The sequence below is a fragment of the Tiliqua scincoides genome, chromosome 1, assembly GCF_035046505.1.
Source record: "Tiliqua scincoides isolate rTilSci1 chromosome 1, rTilSci1.hap2, whole genome shotgun sequence".
NCBI lineage: Eukaryota > Metazoa > Chordata > Lepidosauria > Squamata > Scincidae > Tiliqua > Tiliqua scincoides.
In genome coordinates this window covers 256,781,585-256,799,980 of record NC_089821.1, presented here as the reverse complement: position 1 = coordinate 256,799,980, position 18,396 = coordinate 256,781,585, and the positions used below count along the sequence as shown (strand labels likewise).

Sequence of the window (18,396 nt, the reverse complement as noted above, 5' to 3'; positions counted from 1 at the left end):
ACACACACCATTCTAGGGCAAAATGGAAATGCTGGTATGGATTGTTTTATAAGCATTCCCATTGATGCAGCTACTTTCATATGTGTGTTTAGTTTTCGCATAATACACACTCCTCTCTTTATGATGAGCAACGGCTATGCCAGGACACAAACAATTAACTAAGCCCTCCTTAGCCATGCCGGATTCTTGTACATTGGTATGCCAAAGTATGCTTCTTGGAAGTGGACCAACAGCAGCAGTGGAAGGAATGCAGATTGTTGAAGTTGTTTCAAAAACCTGCTAAACTTGGTTGACCAGAGTAACAACAACTGGTGATGTTTATTAAGGGCACTTCTCTCATATCATGTTCAACTTTTAAAAAAGAATATTGTCTGCAGCCACTGCCACAAGATGTAAAATTCAGATCATAAAGGACAGCCTACTATTCAGAACCTTCTACCAATTTCCATGCTTGTATAGAATTCCAGTTCTGTGTAGCCCTATTCAGTCTTCTGTCTCCATGGGGAGGCAAATGTATGAGGGCTTCTTTAGAGTGCACCAGTGGTACATGCTTTTAGCTTCACCTCCTACTCTTCCCTTGATCAGCATTTGACTGCAGTGACAAACACTAGAATAGTGATCACAAGAAGGAGCTGGGGTGAAGCATGTGCAACAACAGTGCACTCTAAAGAGGTTCTCATATGTTTGTCTCCTTATGGAGAGTGACAGAATAGGACGAGTATTTCACTGAATTTTAGCGTGACCAAGCAGAAACAAAGAAGACAAGTAAAGGCAGGAGCAGGTTTGGTTCTAAATGACTAGGGTCACGGAATTCATCAGGGCAGAGCACACACAGAGCATGAGTGGACACCATTATCTTCTCTCATATAAGTGAATGGAAACAAGAAAACACATGGTGTACCTAGGAATTCTTGCAAGTTCTTCCTCTGTGCATGCCCTGTCTGTCATAATGACTGGCGTTTTAATAACAATGACAATTTAGACACAGCACTTTTGAGGGCTCAAACACCTTGCAGATAATGTCTTATAGGAAATCAGTGAAAAGGATCTTCCACAATGTTAAATGTTAATAACAGCCATGGGGGGAGGTGGCAACTTGCATCAGGACTGCAGCACAGGGACGGTTAATCCTATCCACTGTGCTGTTTTCCCCAGATAAAAATCACTCCTCTCCAATGCTACTATTTGCCCCATGAAGCAGAACATACAGGTAATATCTGCCCTAACTGCACGTCTCTGCTGCAGTTCTGACTCAAAGTGCTCCCTGTCCCTGGTACCAGATTTTTTTTTTTCTTAAATGCAAGATAAATCTTGTTCACAGATCTATGTAATGTCTGAGTTGCATCCTCAGTTATTTTCACAACTGCTCTGTAAAATTAGTATTATCCTCATTTTGCAGACAAGAGGCTGAGGCACCTGGGTAGCAGCTTATCTAAGGCTACCTTGCAAACTTTATAACACCTGTATGCTGTAAAGGCCATATCTTTACATCATAATTACTGTAAAATGTGAACCACGTAATTCCAGGATCATGGACTCAAACTGGTGCAGCTATGCACATCCTGTGCATTTTGAGAACAGCATACTTTAATCCCAAATAAGTATGCTCAAGAGCACAGGCTTAGTCACCAACACTATAGCAGCCAGACACCATACCCACTAGAAACAAAATTGCAAGATGTGTGTCAGCTCTCTTTAAATTACTGGGCATGATATAGCACACCCCTGAATTTTGATTAGATAACAGTTATAGTTGATCTTTGGAACTCAATCAATAGCACACTATTTTGATTCTTTTTAAAAATTCTGTTTCTGTACACTTTAGAGCCATATATTCACCCTAGATTAATTAGCAAGCAAGTTGTGTCTTTGAGATCAAAATGGGTTAGACAGATTACATTTGTAATATAAAGTTTATAAAAAATAAATTGAGCAAAATCTCCTTCCTCTGACTGTGTTTAGGATTAATGCATAGGAAAGTCTGTGTATGTCTAACCACTTCACCTTAGCAGGCAGAGTGTGGGAGCGAGGCAAAGAGAAAGAAATATCTATGAGCTTCCTAGGATGAGTATGAAGCATAGAGCAGTTACACTGACAGACTCAAGGAAGCCATTTCTAGTGTTTTCAAAAGATGCTGCCTTCCAATTTTTGCCACTGGTTCCATTTGTGGACTATCTAGTAACCCAGTCAAGAGGTCAAATCTTTACATGTCAAGATGAAGAAATTCTACTTCAATCCCTGAGGAAGACTCACAAAGTACCAAGCCCATTCTGTCGTACAAGAACTCTGAAAAGTGATTAGAGAACTGAAATATACTTCAGCCTGATAGGTATTTTGATAAGTTTTATAGGTTATTTGGCTCTTGGTATGCTTTTAAAAGAGTAAAGAAAAAAGGGCAGCTCTGAAAAATCTCAAGGTGTTCCTTACTGTTTTTTCCCATAATGGTACAAATATAAATTATTCAGATGTATATCCCACAACAGATTTAAATTAGCACCACTTTTACTAGCTTATGATCAACACAAAAGAAGTTGCCTGGTTCAGGATGGAATTCTCTAGTCTAGCTCAAGAGAATGAGGGATTTTCCCTGTCTCCTTTGCTACCAACACTGCTCAGACACACCCACACCTGCTAGGACATGTAAAAATACAGTCTTGGGTCCAGGTCTATCCAGCTGGACTTAAGACAAAATTTGGGGGAATTTAGGATCAGTTGTCAATGCACAGGAGACACAGCAACTGGCTGTTGAGGGGCTATTGATAGAGTGAACAACCTCAAAGTGCCTCTAATTAGGCTACCTATAACTACTTGACTGGATTGCACCAGCATGGCACACAAGAGTGGCAATTTAATGTTTAGAGGAGTTTCAGTCCCTGGGAATGGAGGAGAATGGACAATGGAAGAGTAGACAATGGATGCTGATTATGGGAAGATTAGAGAGTCTCAGCCCCAAGAACATCCAAGGGCATGACTTACTTTTTTCTGCCTGAAATGGTCATTGTGTGCAACCTTACACTTTCATTTTTAAACTGAACTTTTGAACTGAATGGAGATCTACACCTAAATTTCAACTAACTATATGCACTTTAAGCCTGCCCAGAGGCTTAAACTGAATTGAATTGAAGACTTACCACCCAATCTTACAGTGTGAATTGAAGGCTTACAGCCCAATGCAATACATTAGTAGATCTCATGGTCTGCAAAGGTATCACATAGTAGTAGTAGTAGTAGTAGTAGTAGTAGTAGTAGTAGTAGTAGTAGTAGTAACTTTATTGTCATTGTGCTACAGCACAACAAAATTTAATGGGCCACCATAGCTGCAGCTGCTCTGATGATGTGCAGTCCACTTCCAACAGCACAGCAGCCAGTAAGCCCCACAGCAGCATGCCACAGACCGGCACAGGTAGGTTGGCAGCTGGGGTGAACTGGGGGTGGATTGGGCCTGGATGGAGATAGATCACCACAACAGCAGTGTCCATGAGATCTAGAGCTCACATCCTAGGCCTGACACACCCTACAGAGGTTCAGATCAATGCTAGAAAAATAACTCATTTAGATCTGAGTGGGCCCACAGGGGACCAGGTTGTAGCAGAGGAGGTAAGTAAAATTTTTCTTTACTCGCCTCCCCCAGCCGGCCTGGTCCCCAACCAACTCATGGGCTGCAGTGGATGGTGCATCAGCATCCCTGCACCATGCAGACTGGCCCTGGATAGGATTGGGCAGATAGTGTACACTTTAGTTAATAGGGATGGGCACTCAACTCATGACGATACGACTTGAGTCATTAAAACATGTGTTTTCTATTAACTCGTATCAACTCGAATCATGGGCATCGCTGACTTGGACACGATTCACAACTTGGGGCCAGTGATGCAGAAATGAGTCATGACTCAAATTGACTTGAGTGACAACTTGCTTTTTGTGTGTGCTTGTGACTCGGTTTTGTGTGCAAGCTTACTTTTTTCTGCTGCTTCCACATCACTCCAAAGACTTCATGGGGTAATCCAGAAGCTGGTATTCAGATTGACAGCAGCAGCAGACCTGGTAGGAGGAGGGTAGCTTGGTTCCAAGAGGCAGTGATGAAGGAGAGGGTGGAGGCTTAAGTTTTTGGGTTTTTGGGCTGGCTGCATGAGGATGGGGGGAGGAACCAGAAGAAGCCAGGGGCATTCCGGACACAGAGGAGGGGTGTTTTGGCCATCTAGAAATGAATGATTGGATGGCCTAGTTTTTTTTCTGGACAATGGATGGGAGAAGGAGGAGCCCAATGAAGGGGAGAGGCAGTTATTGCAATAGGAACAAATGGTTGGATACAAGCCCAGGAAGGGAGCAAAGGAGGTTGGCAAACCAGGGGGAGATGTTTACTTACGATAAAAGAGGAACACCTTCAGAAAGGGGGGGTCAATTCTGGGGTTTATATGGAACCAATAATTTTTTTCTGCACTGCTACACTCACTTGAATAACAGCACAGCTTTTGTTTACATAAATGAAATGCAAATGGTGGTTGAAGCGAAGGACTTCAACACACTGCTGACTGCAGATGGGATGGGAACATCAGGGAAGTGTTAAGCCATTTCTGCCCAATGTTGCATACATACAACAGGGACCAAATGCGTACTCCTGTGGGATGAGCAAAAACGGGTTAAAAAAGAACTCTGAAAAACACACACCATACCAGTACCTCCGTATTTTCTGCAGAGTCATGTCTGACTCACGCTGCAACTTGTTTCTCATAACAACTTGAACTTGAGTTAAAAAATGACTCTATAAGTGGCTCAGGCCAAGTTGCGATGGCTGCCCATTATGACCTGCAAGTCGAGTCAGGGGGTTGTCGACTTGCAACTTGGGCACTTCCCGTTAGTCCATGGACTTCTCAGTTCTACCACACAAGAGTGTTGGCTGTGTCCTAGGAAGTCCTCAGTTCATGGAGGGCAACAATAAGGCTCCATGGGCTTGGTTAGCAGCACTCCCATGTACTGGCTATACACCTTAGATAAAACCCTAGAAAATTCTGCGATGTATCAGGTTTCTTAACACAGGTCAATACAGAAAATGTTCCATGAAAGTAAAAGTTTTAAAAATATTGTTTGAAGTCAAAGGAAACATAGCATACACAGTCTTTATAATACATTATACTTTTTTATGTTTCACACACTTTGTAAATTTAAAAAGGCCCTTCTTGAAAAGAACAGGGGGGGGGGGAATTTAATTTTTTACTGGCAGAAATCCTCTCAGCTTGAATCTTCTTTCATGGTACTGCTATCAGACTGTTTTGTCACCTTCAGTTCAATACTAATTTTTCCACCATTCTCCCAGTAGTTCTCATTGTTTCTGTGATGGGACTGCAGTAAAAGTATCTCTTCAATCACAGAACAGGGGCTGGGTGCTGGCCAGAGGCAGTGGATTTTGGCAGCAAAAACACATCCCGGATCACATCCCCCATTTTTCCGCCTGCCCTGCCACTTTTCTCTATTTGGACTTGCACCAGGCCCAAGAAGACCCATGGGTCACTAGGAGGCCTACCCAGAGGTAGCTAAAAAATATTTTTACTCACTTCTGGCAGGCGTCCTGATCACCCCCTTACACCATGGATGCAGCATGTACTCCATCAGCATGGCTGCAACGGTACAAATGGTAGGGAATAGGATTGGGCAGTAAGTGGAGCACAGAAATGAAGTATAGGGAATGAGTTATGCACTTGTGCTTCTCTACTCTAAACTGCTGTCACTGGAAACAACTCTTGTCTTCCTTCAGGCCATCATGGTTCAATCACATACATTTTTGTCAATGTTTTATGTGAAGCCATACAAGCCAAAGCATTTCCTACTATTTAAAATAATGATGTAGAGGGGCAGTTTGAGTACACGGTGGTTCATGCTGATCTGATGCCCAAACACATGCCCAAATTTTATAGTTCATCACCTAACCCTGCCAGCCCCCCCACACAAACACACTCACCACCACGCTATTGCTAGCACCTATGTCACCATTTTTATCCTGCCCCTGCTCCACCATTGTTGTTTGTAAAGTGGTTTGCTGGGAGAATACTGGGACCAGAACCTTTCCACTCCCAACATTCAGTAGCAGAGCTGGAGCAGGAGAAGATAAGCCCTTCCCAATCCTCCAAGAGTGCAAAGAGAGGGTGAGGCGGCCTGACAGAGTGATTGGGCAGACGGTGGACAAGCAGAGGCGAGTGCAAGGTATAGGGTTGGGATAACAAACGTAAGGCCTGAGAGCTAGATCCAGCCCACAGAAGCTCTTTATCTAGCCCATGTAATAACTGGGATCTCTTAGTGTCACCCTTTCAGCAGAGCTGCTTTTGCTGAGGCTTTGGGAGGGAGAGATGGAATGAGGCCTCAGAAGGCAAGGAATAATATAGGGGAGGGGGCAGACCAAGAAATGTGAAAGAGAGAGATCCAGGGAGAGCTCAATTATTATGTGGGCTGTAGCGCTGCTTCTGCCAAAATGTCCCTTCATAGGCCACCTTTCAGCTGCCAAGTGGTGAACGGATGCCTCAAAAGAAGTGTTGCTGCTGAAAGGTCAGCCCACCTGCATGATAATTGGGCTATATCTTGAAAATGTGATCAAGATTTGCACATTATCTCTTGTGTCATTTGCAGCTAATGCAAAAAAACAAATTGCTTATTTCTGGCCATCATCTGCTTAATGACATCACTTCCTGTTTGATAATGTCACTTCTAGCCCTCAACCAGCACCATGAATCTATTCAGCCCGCTGTATGAAGTGTGCTGGACACCCCTGGTATAGGGTTTCCCCCTGCCACCTTGCCATCTTCCCTGCCTGTTGCCTGATATGCCTTACATGGTAAGGTTGCCCAATCTATACATTGCATACTTCATTCATCCAGCATATATTCTGTGCAATATTTTTTTTGTTTAAATTGCTTAAGCTTAAAAAAGAACAGTCCTATATATAAGCAAATGAGCGCCACAGATATTATTCACTGGAAACAATCACTGTGTATAATAAGCCCACCCCTGTGTGAACCTCCAACCAAAATACAACCCACAAACCACACATGGAGACAATCCAGGGAAAACTGATAAATCATCTACTTGAGCTGCCTGAGTTATAAACCACCTAACACCTTCAAATAAATAGCTGGTGAGCTGTGTTTAGCTTGGTGGCTCACATATTGAGCAGGCGTGATACACAGTAGTATGCAGCATCCAAGGCCAAAGGCATTCCAGCAACAGCTCTGGTATTAAAATCCTGTAAGAAACCAATTTACTACAGCCACTGCTTTCAGTTACCACAAAGTGTATATCATCAGTGACAATCTTATTACTGTACACCAAGTAAAGTTATAATTCTCATAATTCACACCACTAAAATTATATTAATGACCAACGAAGTAAAAAAAAAATACCACCAGTGCTGCTCCCACAACAATGGTGCTGTTCAGTCAAGTCCTTTGGGCCTAGGGTTAATGCACAATTCATGGTTTACTTGCTGACTCGCTTTCCTGTTTGGACCCTGTCTACAACTCTGAGAAATGAATGAAATGTTTTACTGACTGTTCTTTTTGTACATTAAGATTTCGAAGGAGTTCATCTCGTAGTTTTCAAATGTTTGTCGAACTTTGTCAATTGTTTCCTTGTCCGTCAGCTCTCCATACATAAAACTGCAAATAAATAAAAAGATGTCCAGAGTCAGATATAAGACAGTCACACAAAGGATATGCACATCACAAATTTAAGCTGGTTTAACAGTTTGAAGAGGCTAATAAGCCATACAAGAATTCACATCTTTAAAAAGTGGACTGCTTTGTTGACAATAATCACCTGATGAAATAACTTTCTCTTCAAGCATATCAGGATTTGGACTTTTCTAACAAATATTGGCTATAGCAGTGTTTCTCAAACTGTGGGTCAGGACCCACTAGGTGGGTCGCAAGCCAATTTCAGGTAGGTCCCCATTCATTTCAATATTTTATTTTTAATATATTAGACTTAATGTTACCATGGTATGGGACTGAATTTGGGGAAATGTTACAGACCTGTACTTTTAACAAGCTACTCTGTATATTCTTTTAACAAAGATATTAAATGGGACTTACTCCAGGGAAAGCGTGGGTAGGATTGAAGCCTAGGATTGTTAAAAATTGTCCTGCTTAATGATGTCACTTCTGGTCATGACATCACTTCTGGTAGGTCCAGACAGATTCTGATTTTAAAAAGTGGGTCCTAGTGCTAAATGTGTGAGAACCACTGGGTTATAGCATTTTCTCTACTTTGTGCTTCAGTAGTCATTTCTTCTTTGTCGGAACTCTGGAAGTTGTAGTTTTGAGACTGGTTCCTTAACATAGAAGTCTTAGCAGTCCCCCAAACTATAATTCCCAAGATCCTTAGGGGAACCATGACAAAGTTATCTCTGACTTTAATGTAGAGAGGTATAGTGTAGTACAGTTTTAGTGTACATATGCCTAGCTTTCCTATCAATGGGAAGAAGGAGACTGATCTCAAATTGGCCTTGGTTTGATTTTTCTCTTATTTCTCTTATACCACTTGGTTTCCCCAAGTAGTATCTTCTCCTATGGCTGTTTTCATTTTGTAAAGCAAACTCACAAACCAGAGTGCTAGAGCAGTGCACAAAAAAATTGCTGGCACAGGTCCAACTAAACTCATTGTTGCAGTAGAGGTTTACTCCCAGGCAAGGGAACAAATGTTCCTTTGCCTGAAGGAGACCTCTGGGACCCCTGCAGAATGCAATGTGCGCTCTGGTGATATGGCCGCATTGGTGGGGGTGGGGAGGGGGGTGTTTAGATAGGATTGGACTTGTAGATTTGGTGCAAATCCTAGCTCAGCTGTTAAATTAACAGAGCAGCAGTGGGTGAGTCACTACCTGAAGGAACATCTGCTCTCTTACAATCCTATCCACGTTTGAGATCTGCTGGGGAGCCTCTGCTTCATATTGCTACTCTATCAGAAGTATTGCAAGTAGTTACAAAGGGCAGATCTTTCTTGTCTTCCCATAATGAGCCTTTACATGCATGATACCCTAAAAATTCTCTCCCAGAAGCTGCAAACCACAGCTTATACTGTTTGAGCCTTAGGAATAAGAAACTGAAAAGCAGAATGAACAGATTGTTTTTATTTTGCTTCAACAAGAATACAAAAACATTACAGTTTATTTTACACAAAATAAAATTGTGCTGAAATACCTGCAGGTGCTGCTTTTTTGCATAACTTCTGCTCTGTGGTATCCTGAAAGCTTGCAAAATCCATCATTGCTGTACACAATAGGCCAATCCACAATCTGGGCATTACCCAGGACAAAATTTGTATCTGTTTAAAACAATACATTTGTTAGACAAAAAACTCCATAGTACATTACTTGATTACACAGCAGAGCCCCTTCCCTCCTACCCAAGAATAAGACCCTCAAGCTTTCCCTCATCGCAAAATGTTGGGTCACTGGCTTTCCTCACTGGGTCACTGGCTATCCAGTTGGATCTGGTAAATTGGCATGCAAGGAAAGCAGCAAAACAGACAGATTAGCAACTACAGTTGACTAATGCCCTGAACTGGGTAAAGACACATCTTCAGTAGTGCTCAAGTCTAGCCTCACCTCAGTACCGGCCTGATTCAAGTATCTGTCACATCTGTCCTTTCCAAGCCTTTAACTATATATAAATGACCACCTGTGCCAGAGAAGTGATGAAATCCTCTTTACCACTTACCATGATAATACAGATAATTAACTTTAGGGTAACCTGGTTGTCTATCAAGCTCTCTAGCTTCTGGAACCAGTAGCATGGCAGGTTCTGAGAATACAAAGGCCTGGGTTGAGTAATCAGATCCAGAGAACTACATATGTCTTAGTTTAGCTCAAAACATCACCAGACCAAACTGTCCAATGCTAGTTGCCTGATCCTATCAACTTCCTCTTTGACTTTGCCATCCCATATCCTTGGGATCCTGCCTGTGGTCAGGACAGAACAGTAGCCTACATATGAGCCCTGCTAGATGAAGCCAAAGGCCCATCTAATTCAGCTTCCTGTATCTCACAGTGGCTTAGCAGATGCATCATGGAGCACTCAAGACAACAAGGTACCTGTGTCCTATTTTCACTCCCTTGCATATACAACCCGTATGAACTGGTTGTGTACCCTAGCACATGTTCCAAAATCCTTTGCAACATTCACAAGTTCTGTGGTGGATGCATGAGGACTCCACAGCAGATAAGCTCTATAGAAAATGTTCCTTATATGTAGCAACCCCTGGGCTGGGCAGATGAATATCACAGTAAATTCAAAGGAATGGGTACTTAGAACTATGGTCATTCACGAGAGTATATATTTATAACAAAAAGACAAGTCTGTCACATTGACATAATTCTCCAGCACTACTCCTTCATTTTTCAAAACATAAAAAGCCACCCGTATTGATCTGATGAAGTATTTATTGTTGAAATTAGCTATTTCAGCAAGCAAAAGACACAAATAAGGGAAGCTTAAGCACACGTTCCTATAATTTTTTTTCTCTTGCCAAGACCACATTTTTCCACTGAAACCTTTTCTCATACAATGAGCATCTGGGATTCAATCAAGCACATTAGTGGTGTACATCCACTGGCCCATTGCATTTACAGCAGGAAAAGGATCTTTATACTCCCTCTGGAATGAAACATAGTGACAATATAACTGCAGGACATTTTAACGGCTTTGTTTCTCACAACCTGTGTTAAATCCCCAGGCTTTTGCTCAGCTTATTGCTGCACGTTCCAGAAACAATAAAGTACTTTAGCATTTACTACAATTAATTAAGTCAAGCTATTTCTCTTCACTGTTTTCATGCAACCTCAAGACTCTGGAGATTATTTTCCTACAGCACCCTGCACTCTGTCTTACCGAGGTAGATAAGAAAAATCTGGGTTTTGAAAGGCCAACACTAAAGTAGGCTCATATAAACTTCAAAATTACACTCCCCAACAACCACTAAATCAGTTATTTGGCCTACTGATGTTAGGTTGCTCAGAGTTTCTAGGTCAGAATATTCAAGCAGAGTCAGACTGAAAGAAACTCAGAGCACTATCTTGATTGTGATCTCAGTTCATAAAAGGCAACAGCCAAGTCCTTACTGTCACTCCTAAGTAACCTCACCATGTAAACCTAGAAGCAGGGGTGGTATCAGGAGTCAGCCACATTGGATCCTGGCTAAGGGCCCATACCCATCACAGGGCCCACTAGTCATGCTGATCCCTAAATTCTCAATACCACCGAGGGAAGACATTGAACTCTCTTGCAGCTGCATGTTGCAAAAGAAGATTGGTAATAGTGGAAAAACAATTTCAGGTATGCTTGTTTGCTATTTCTGATTTTTGTCATTGAGGAAGCCCATGGTTCCCCACAAATTATAGGATTTAGGCTGTTGATCTGATAGCAAGGCAGAAGTTTTGTTGCTTCTGTTACAGTTTCTGGCTGATTGCCCATTCTGTCCATGAAGAAAACTGAGGAGCTCACCTCCGGTGGTGGATTAGCAGAGGGTGCCCAGTGCCACCTCTAACATCTCTGTTGCATGTGCCCTTGCAAAGTGCATTTGAAAAGGAGGAAGAGAATGCAGCAAAAGTGTGGTGTTAAGAAAAATAGTGGGCTCAAGCATTTTCCAGATGACTGTTTAGCCCACCACTTCCCTCTCTTCCTCACTTCCTCTTTCACCCTTCCATTTGTCTTTCTCAAGCACAAGAAGAGGTGAAGCAATGGCTGTTTGTGCCTGTTGGTTACCATTGGGTAAAGAGCATTGACCTTTGGTGCCCTGTCTTAGATGCTGGGAGATCTGAGGCCACCCTTGCATTTTCTTTTATATTACGCTAATAGCCCAAGCAGTCAGCTAATGGAATTTATTGTTAGGAGATTGTCTCGTGGTAGTTGAAGAAGATCTTGAGAAGACTGAGTGGTGCATGCTGCCTTATAGTAATGCCTGTTGTTTGCCTCCACTTATGTTCTGCTTATATTTTTTTAGACATTACGAGAATGCCATTAAATCTCCAATTTGCTCAGATTTTTTACTGCAAAACCAGAAGTGGGTTTCAGTCACTATTTTTAGTCATTCTGAGGCTTGGGGAACCCAGTGGAGGTGTCCGCAGACTCCCCACACTCCCCAGGAGGCCGGCACTGCCACGGGTAAGTATGAAAATCCCGCTTTGTCCCTGGCAGCGGCACGATCCTGCCACTCATGTTATTGCCATCCCTGCAGGGCACTCCCCTTAAGGAGAAATGCCCTGCTTCTGGTTCCCCTGGTGGGCTGCAACCCACCAGTTTGAGAACCACTGTTTCAGAAGTAGGCTACCTCAGAATGCACCATGTGAAAGGGAGTGGCAACAGGATGTAGGTCTTGTGTGTTTCCTGAGGCATCTGGTGGGCCACTGAGTGATACAGAAAGTTGGACTAGATGGGCCTTTCGCCTGATCCAGCAGGGCTCTTCTTATGTTCTTATGTTTTAAACTAAACTTTAAACTAAAAAGGCATTCCTCCTCTGAAGAAAAACAATTCCTAAGATTTCCACACATGCACACACATTTCTTTGTGTGGGCACATGTGGCCTCTAGCCAAAATAATCCACTTATATCAATGCTTTGTCAAAAAATCTCAGTGAATACTATATTACTAAGGGCCCTCAAAGAACACTGCTGAAAATATAGCAGCTGCTGCAAGACTAAATTTTGTTCTCTCACTCAGGCTACTCTGTTGAGATCAATGAATAGAAAGAAAGTCTATGTTTCAGAGGCAGTATCTTTTTATGGTGGTAAAACAGCTTAGAGGAAATTGATTTTTATTTTCATTTCTTAAAAATCCCTTTTCATATAACATGCTATGCCACATGGCGCTAAAGAATGAAAGTCGGTGCACACTGACACATGGGGCTGCAATGAATCCTAGTGGTTTCTATTGTTCTTTAAATAGATGAAATTCTATAGCACAAGATTTAGGCCTCAGAGATACAGTGCACCTATATCTGTCATAAAATGCCTGTGTTGATTCATGTGAAGGAAAATACCACCCTGAGCAAACAGAGTTGCTAGAACTCTGAGAATTAAAGCTTTCTTTCAATTTTGAGGTATTTTTGATTAATGTTTAAAATTACAAATACATTACATTTACCTCTCCTATTCCCCCCTACACACACACACACACACACACACACACACACACACACACACACACACACACACACACACACCACTCCCCAGTCTGACTTTTACCTCATGGCTACAGTCACTAATTCCATCACCACAGTATTTGTCTGAGGGCAAACATGAATTATTTGACTATGGACTGTAACTTTCTATATCAACTCCCTCTGTCCTAAAATTAATTTGCTCTAAGTGGGACCTACAACAAAATGTTTCTTCTTCCAAACCCTAATGCTGTGATTTTCTACCTTTTTCATCTCATGGCACACTGACAAGGCACTAAAATGGTCAAGGCACACCACCAGGTTTTTGACAATTGACAAGGCACACCATGCTGCCAGTGGGGGTTCACATCTCCCATTGGCCCTATTAATAAGTGACCTTCCCCCAAATTCCTGTGACACACCTGTGGACCACTGGCGGCACACCAGTGTGCCATGGCACAGTGGTTGAAAATGGCTGCCCTAATGCCTGCATCCAGCTCTTCAACATTTAAGGAAGTTTTTCAGTTCCCTCCCCCCCCATCTGCTGTTGGATTTTTTCAACTGCCACCTCAAACATTCCCTGGCTCCTGAGTGCCACTGAGCATGCGCAGATCATATCAGAGTTTTTTGAGGGGGCATCTACTTTCCCGTTCTTTTAATTTACAAATGTGTCTATTCCTGCATGCTGAGACACACCACTGAAAATGCAGAAACCGCCGCTTTGTCTCTGTGTCACCCCATTTCGTGTACACACTGATAGGTGTTTAACCACATAAGTTCACTACTAATATACAAGAGGGGTCTCGCAACCAACTGTTGCCTCTCCCCACCCCAGGGTTTATCACGGGATTCTCTCTGCACTTATCCCACACCATTCTTTGTCCCAGCATAGTAATGAGACTAAGGGTGCAATCCTAACCCCTTACGTCAGTGCTTTCCAGCTGGATCAAAAGCCTCCATGTTAGGCTTACCGCCTGACACGGAGGCTCTTGATTTTCCACCGACCTTTGGGTCGACAGAGAATCGAGTAGCCCCGTTGCGAGGCTACTCAATTTACCCAGGGGAAGGGGACAAAAGTCCCCTTCTCCTGAGGAGCCACTGGCGGCTGCCCAGAGCGTGCAGGATGCAGTGGCAGCCATTTTTGACGCCACTGCAACTCCATGCCCGGGCAGCTCAGGATTGGGCTGACAATCAGATGTTCTAGTCAGTCTTGTCACTGAAAAGTCTGGAAACTTACTTGAAAGAGGGGGGAAAAGCTGAAAACTCTGAGAAAGGACCTGGGATTTTCCTATCCCTAACAGCTCCCCTGCGGCTACAGACGTGCCTGGCAGCAGCTCTTTCTTTTTTCCCCTAAGCAGACAGTTCAGTGGGAGACAGACAAGGGAAAAAAGATTGATTTCCCTTCATCAGTTTGTTATCCTGGAAGCAGCAGTGAGGCAGGCAGAAATCATTATGGTTCCCCCACAGTCTCACAGGCCTGAGACTAGGGGAAGAGATTGGCAAAGCTGGCCGGCCATTAGGTATGATAGGTGGAGGCAGGGAGGCCCATGAGTTCAATAAGGGGTTTGGCTCAGTGATACTGCACATGCTTTGGATGTGGAAGGCTCCAGGTTTATTTTATTTTATTTACTTACTTAGAGCCCAATCCTCTTAGGCGCGTGGGGCTGCTGTGGCAACAAAAATGGCTGCCGCGGCATCCTAAGTATAACTGGGCAGCCACCACTGGAGGGGGGATATTCGTCCCTTCCCCCAAATAAAGGAAATAGCCCTGCAATAGGGCTACTCAACTCTGCAGTTGCTCTTCAGAGGGCGCTGAATCAAGAAGCAGTTTGGGAACTCGAGTCAGGTGACTTGGACTCGAATTATGAAAATGCGTGTTTTTTGGTGACTCCGACTCATGAGTTGTACGCATGGAAGACTCTGAAAAAGACTCGAGCCAGGTGCTCCCTGACTCGGCACTCGTCCCCATGCATGCTGATTTGAGCCTACCTGAGTCTGGGGATGCTTACTTACTGTTTTCACTGTGTGGAAAACCTTGTGGGGTCCCATAATTCTGACCAGCAAGCAGCAGGGAATTCCAGCTGGGAGGCAGGAAAGGGTTAATGAATCAGGCGGGGGTGAGCTCTTTTTCCCCATCTCTAATAGGAAGGAAGGAATCAATGATCATTGGACAAAGGATGGGCATTCAGATATTTTTATTGGCTAAGGGAGAGCAGGAGGAGGAGCCAAGAGGTTCCTGCCAGAAGCCCAGGGAGAAAACTCTTCATCCTGATTCTGATTTCCAACCTCATGGCTTCTTGTTATTACTTGTGGGAGGGAGCCTCATTGAATGACCGGCTAAAGTGAGATTACTTCTGAGTAGGGCTGCCAAAGATTGGGTCATCCTGGTAAGCCTCCCAGTTGCTGCTCTTCATGACCCTCCTCCCTTTTGCCGCTTCTGTCCTGGCTCTCATGGACTCCCTCCCACCCTGTTTACAGATGGAAGGGGGCAGCTGGGGAGTGAGCAAAGAAAGCTCCGACACACACATACCCTGGCAGCAGCCCCGTTTTTTCCACAGCTGGCTTTTTAAAGGGGGGAGGCGACTAAACTCAAGTTCATTAGAGTCACTAAAGGATGTCTAGGAAATTGTCCTCGTTAGGACTCTCTCGAGTCAAGTTGTATGGTGCAGTGACTCTGCGACTCAAGTCAAGCCCCGCTGGGTTTTCCCAACATTGTCAAGAAGCCTTGTGTTGAGCTGCGTGGCCCAACATGGGGTTCCGGATCCCACTCCCTCCCAACCATGCCTTTTCCCTACTCTCTGCCCATCCCAGAATGCCTCCTCCCTGCCACCCCCCACACCTGACTTACCACCACCAGGCACTTCACACGGAGCACCTGATGGCGGATAACTGGCCTTCGATCAGTGCTGTCCCAGTGTGGGTTCATGCTGGGCCAGCTTCAGCACTGGGCTGACACTAACCCCACAAACATGCCTTACAGCATGTTTGCAATAACGCATGCCGGTACTGAGCTGGCACGCACTTCTTAGGATTGGGCCCTTACTTACTTACCAGTGCAGCACTAGAGCTTCACTGCTCAGAAGTCATGTGGACTACTGAGCAATGGAGAGGTAGGTGGAGCATGGAGGGAGACGGAGAGGCAGAGGGAGGGCGGGGAGAGGCTGGGGAGGAGGCATGCTAGAGGGAAGGATGGGGCGGGAGGGAGGTGGGACAGGTGGAGCTTTGCTCCACTGGATCCAGAGCCTCCGTGTCAGGCTGACCGCCCAACATGGGTCACCATAGAAGTGAATAGCCCCATTGCAGGGCTACTCAGTTTACCCGGGGGAAGCAGCGGCTGCCTGGTGAGCACAGGATGCATCGGCAGCCATTTTCGGCATTGCTGCAGCCCTGTGAGCTGGGCAACTCAGGATTGGGCTGTTACTTACTTACTTACTACCACTACTACAACTACGATGACGACGACGACGAATACACTTACATCCCATCTCCACTTCTGTATATAGTCTTTAATATTGAGCAGATAATACCAATCTCAGCTTGAACAGTTACACGAATCCTACACAGTATAAGCCAGCTTCATGTGTTTATGTTCATATTGACTGCTATCCTTATAGCCCAAAATCTCTGTCAAGAAAACAGCATACAAATATTTTCAATCTACAACACTACGCAGAAGGAAGTGGAATCTGAACTATAGCCAATCCACTTCTGACTGTACACAGGGCTGGAGTATCATGGAGTGTCTTATTTTGAATGCTCCATCATGTCTTTTTAAAAAAGCTCTCGGCATGACTCAGCTTGAACACTTACACAAATCTACTTGCAGTCAGTAGTTTCAACAGAGTCACAGTTCTCATCCCAATGCCAGTCATTTTACATTACTATAGGGAATACTTTGCCATAATCCCCAAATATATAAAAATACCATCCTGCGGGTGCAAAGGAATGAAAGGGAGGGTGTTGTTGGGCAAAGTTGAAAAGGATCTCTCCACAGGTTCCCTCTGCCACCACCATGCAGCAAGACTGAAGCATTACCTGCATGTTTTATGTTGCATGAGAATTTCCTCAGCACGAATGTGCTAGACTTGAGCTGGCTGGATTACTCCTGCATGTCAGGAGTTTAGAACATGGCATCATCCTGAGTCCCCATGCTTGCAAGTTCAATGGATTAAGTGTGCATAAGGAATCTGTGCCAAGCAGTGGCATCACTACGGAGGTGTGGGGGGTGCGGGCCGCACTGGGTGATGTGCAGGGGGGTGACGCGCCTTGGGGGTGATGCACTAAAATTGCATCATTAGGAGCTATTGCATCGTGCCATACACTGTTGGATGTGGAATGTCCAGCAGAACACAATGCAAAAAGCCCTGTTGAGATAGCTCCTTTCCTTCAAATGTTATGGCCAAAAAACCGGGGGAAAAAAATGAATGCAGCCCTATGGAAAGTGAAAGTGAGCTGTATCGCGTGTTTACTCGTGAGTAGGCAAACATGCCTTAGTATCCTGGAAAGGGCAGGCTGAGAGGAATCCAACGACACCTGAATGGTCCCAATCCAGTAAATGCAGCCCCCCCAAAACACCTGAGAATGGGGTTCCCCCTCCCAGCTGCCAGTGTATTCAGCTCTAAGGGAAGGGAAGGGAAGCCATGTGGCTGCGTTTACTTGCAAGTAGGCGACCTTGCCTTGCTCAGTCAAAAAGGGCAGGCTGAAAGGACTCCAACTCAGAATGGTCCTGATCCAATGAATTCAGCCCCAAAAACACCTGAGGAGGAGGTCCCTCCCCCCCCAGCTGCGAGTGTATGGGAAGCGAAGCAGCCTCACGTAGCTTTTACTGGCAAGTAGGCAAACATGCCTTGGCTGGTGGTCAGGCCAGGCAAAGAATGTGAGGACACCAGAATGGTTCCGATCCAATGGGACTGAAGTGCAACAAAAGCTCCAGAAGGCAGCCTCCCCCCCACCCACACTAGAAAGGATCAACAAAGAGGCTTGAACTGGTAAGGGGAATGTTTTCTATTTTGCACTTGCATTTTCCCTCACAGCCCAATCCTACCCACACTTTCCTGGGAGTAAGCCCAACTGACTCTAATGGGACTTACTTCTGAGTAGGCATGCATAGAATTGGGCTCTGAGGCTGGACTCCTATCCCCAGTTTCCTGGGAGTAAGCCCCATTGACTCTAATGGGACTTACTTCTGTGTAGACAGGCATAGGATTGGGCTCTCAGATTTGAAAAGCCAGGTGGGTCTTTGTATTGATGTGCTTGAAA

At 44.4% G+C, this 18,396-nt stretch overlaps 1 protein-coding gene across 1 annotated transcript in view; it reads right to left on the bottom strand.

The window, feature by feature from the left end:
• KCNH1 (potassium voltage-gated channel subfamily H member 1) overlaps positions 1-18,396 on the bottom strand; it is a 267,482-nt gene that overhangs the window by 229,580 nt on the left and 19,506 nt on the right. Inside the window, exons 2-3 of the mRNA XM_066611753.1 lie at positions 9,183-9,306; positions 7,537-7,643 (exon numbers count right to left, since the gene is read on the bottom strand). Of these exons, the coding sequence (XP_066467850.1) occupies positions 7,537-7,643; positions 9,183-9,306 (231 nt within the window). The remainder of the gene's footprint in view (positions 1-7,536; positions 7,644-9,182; positions 9,307-18,396) is intronic.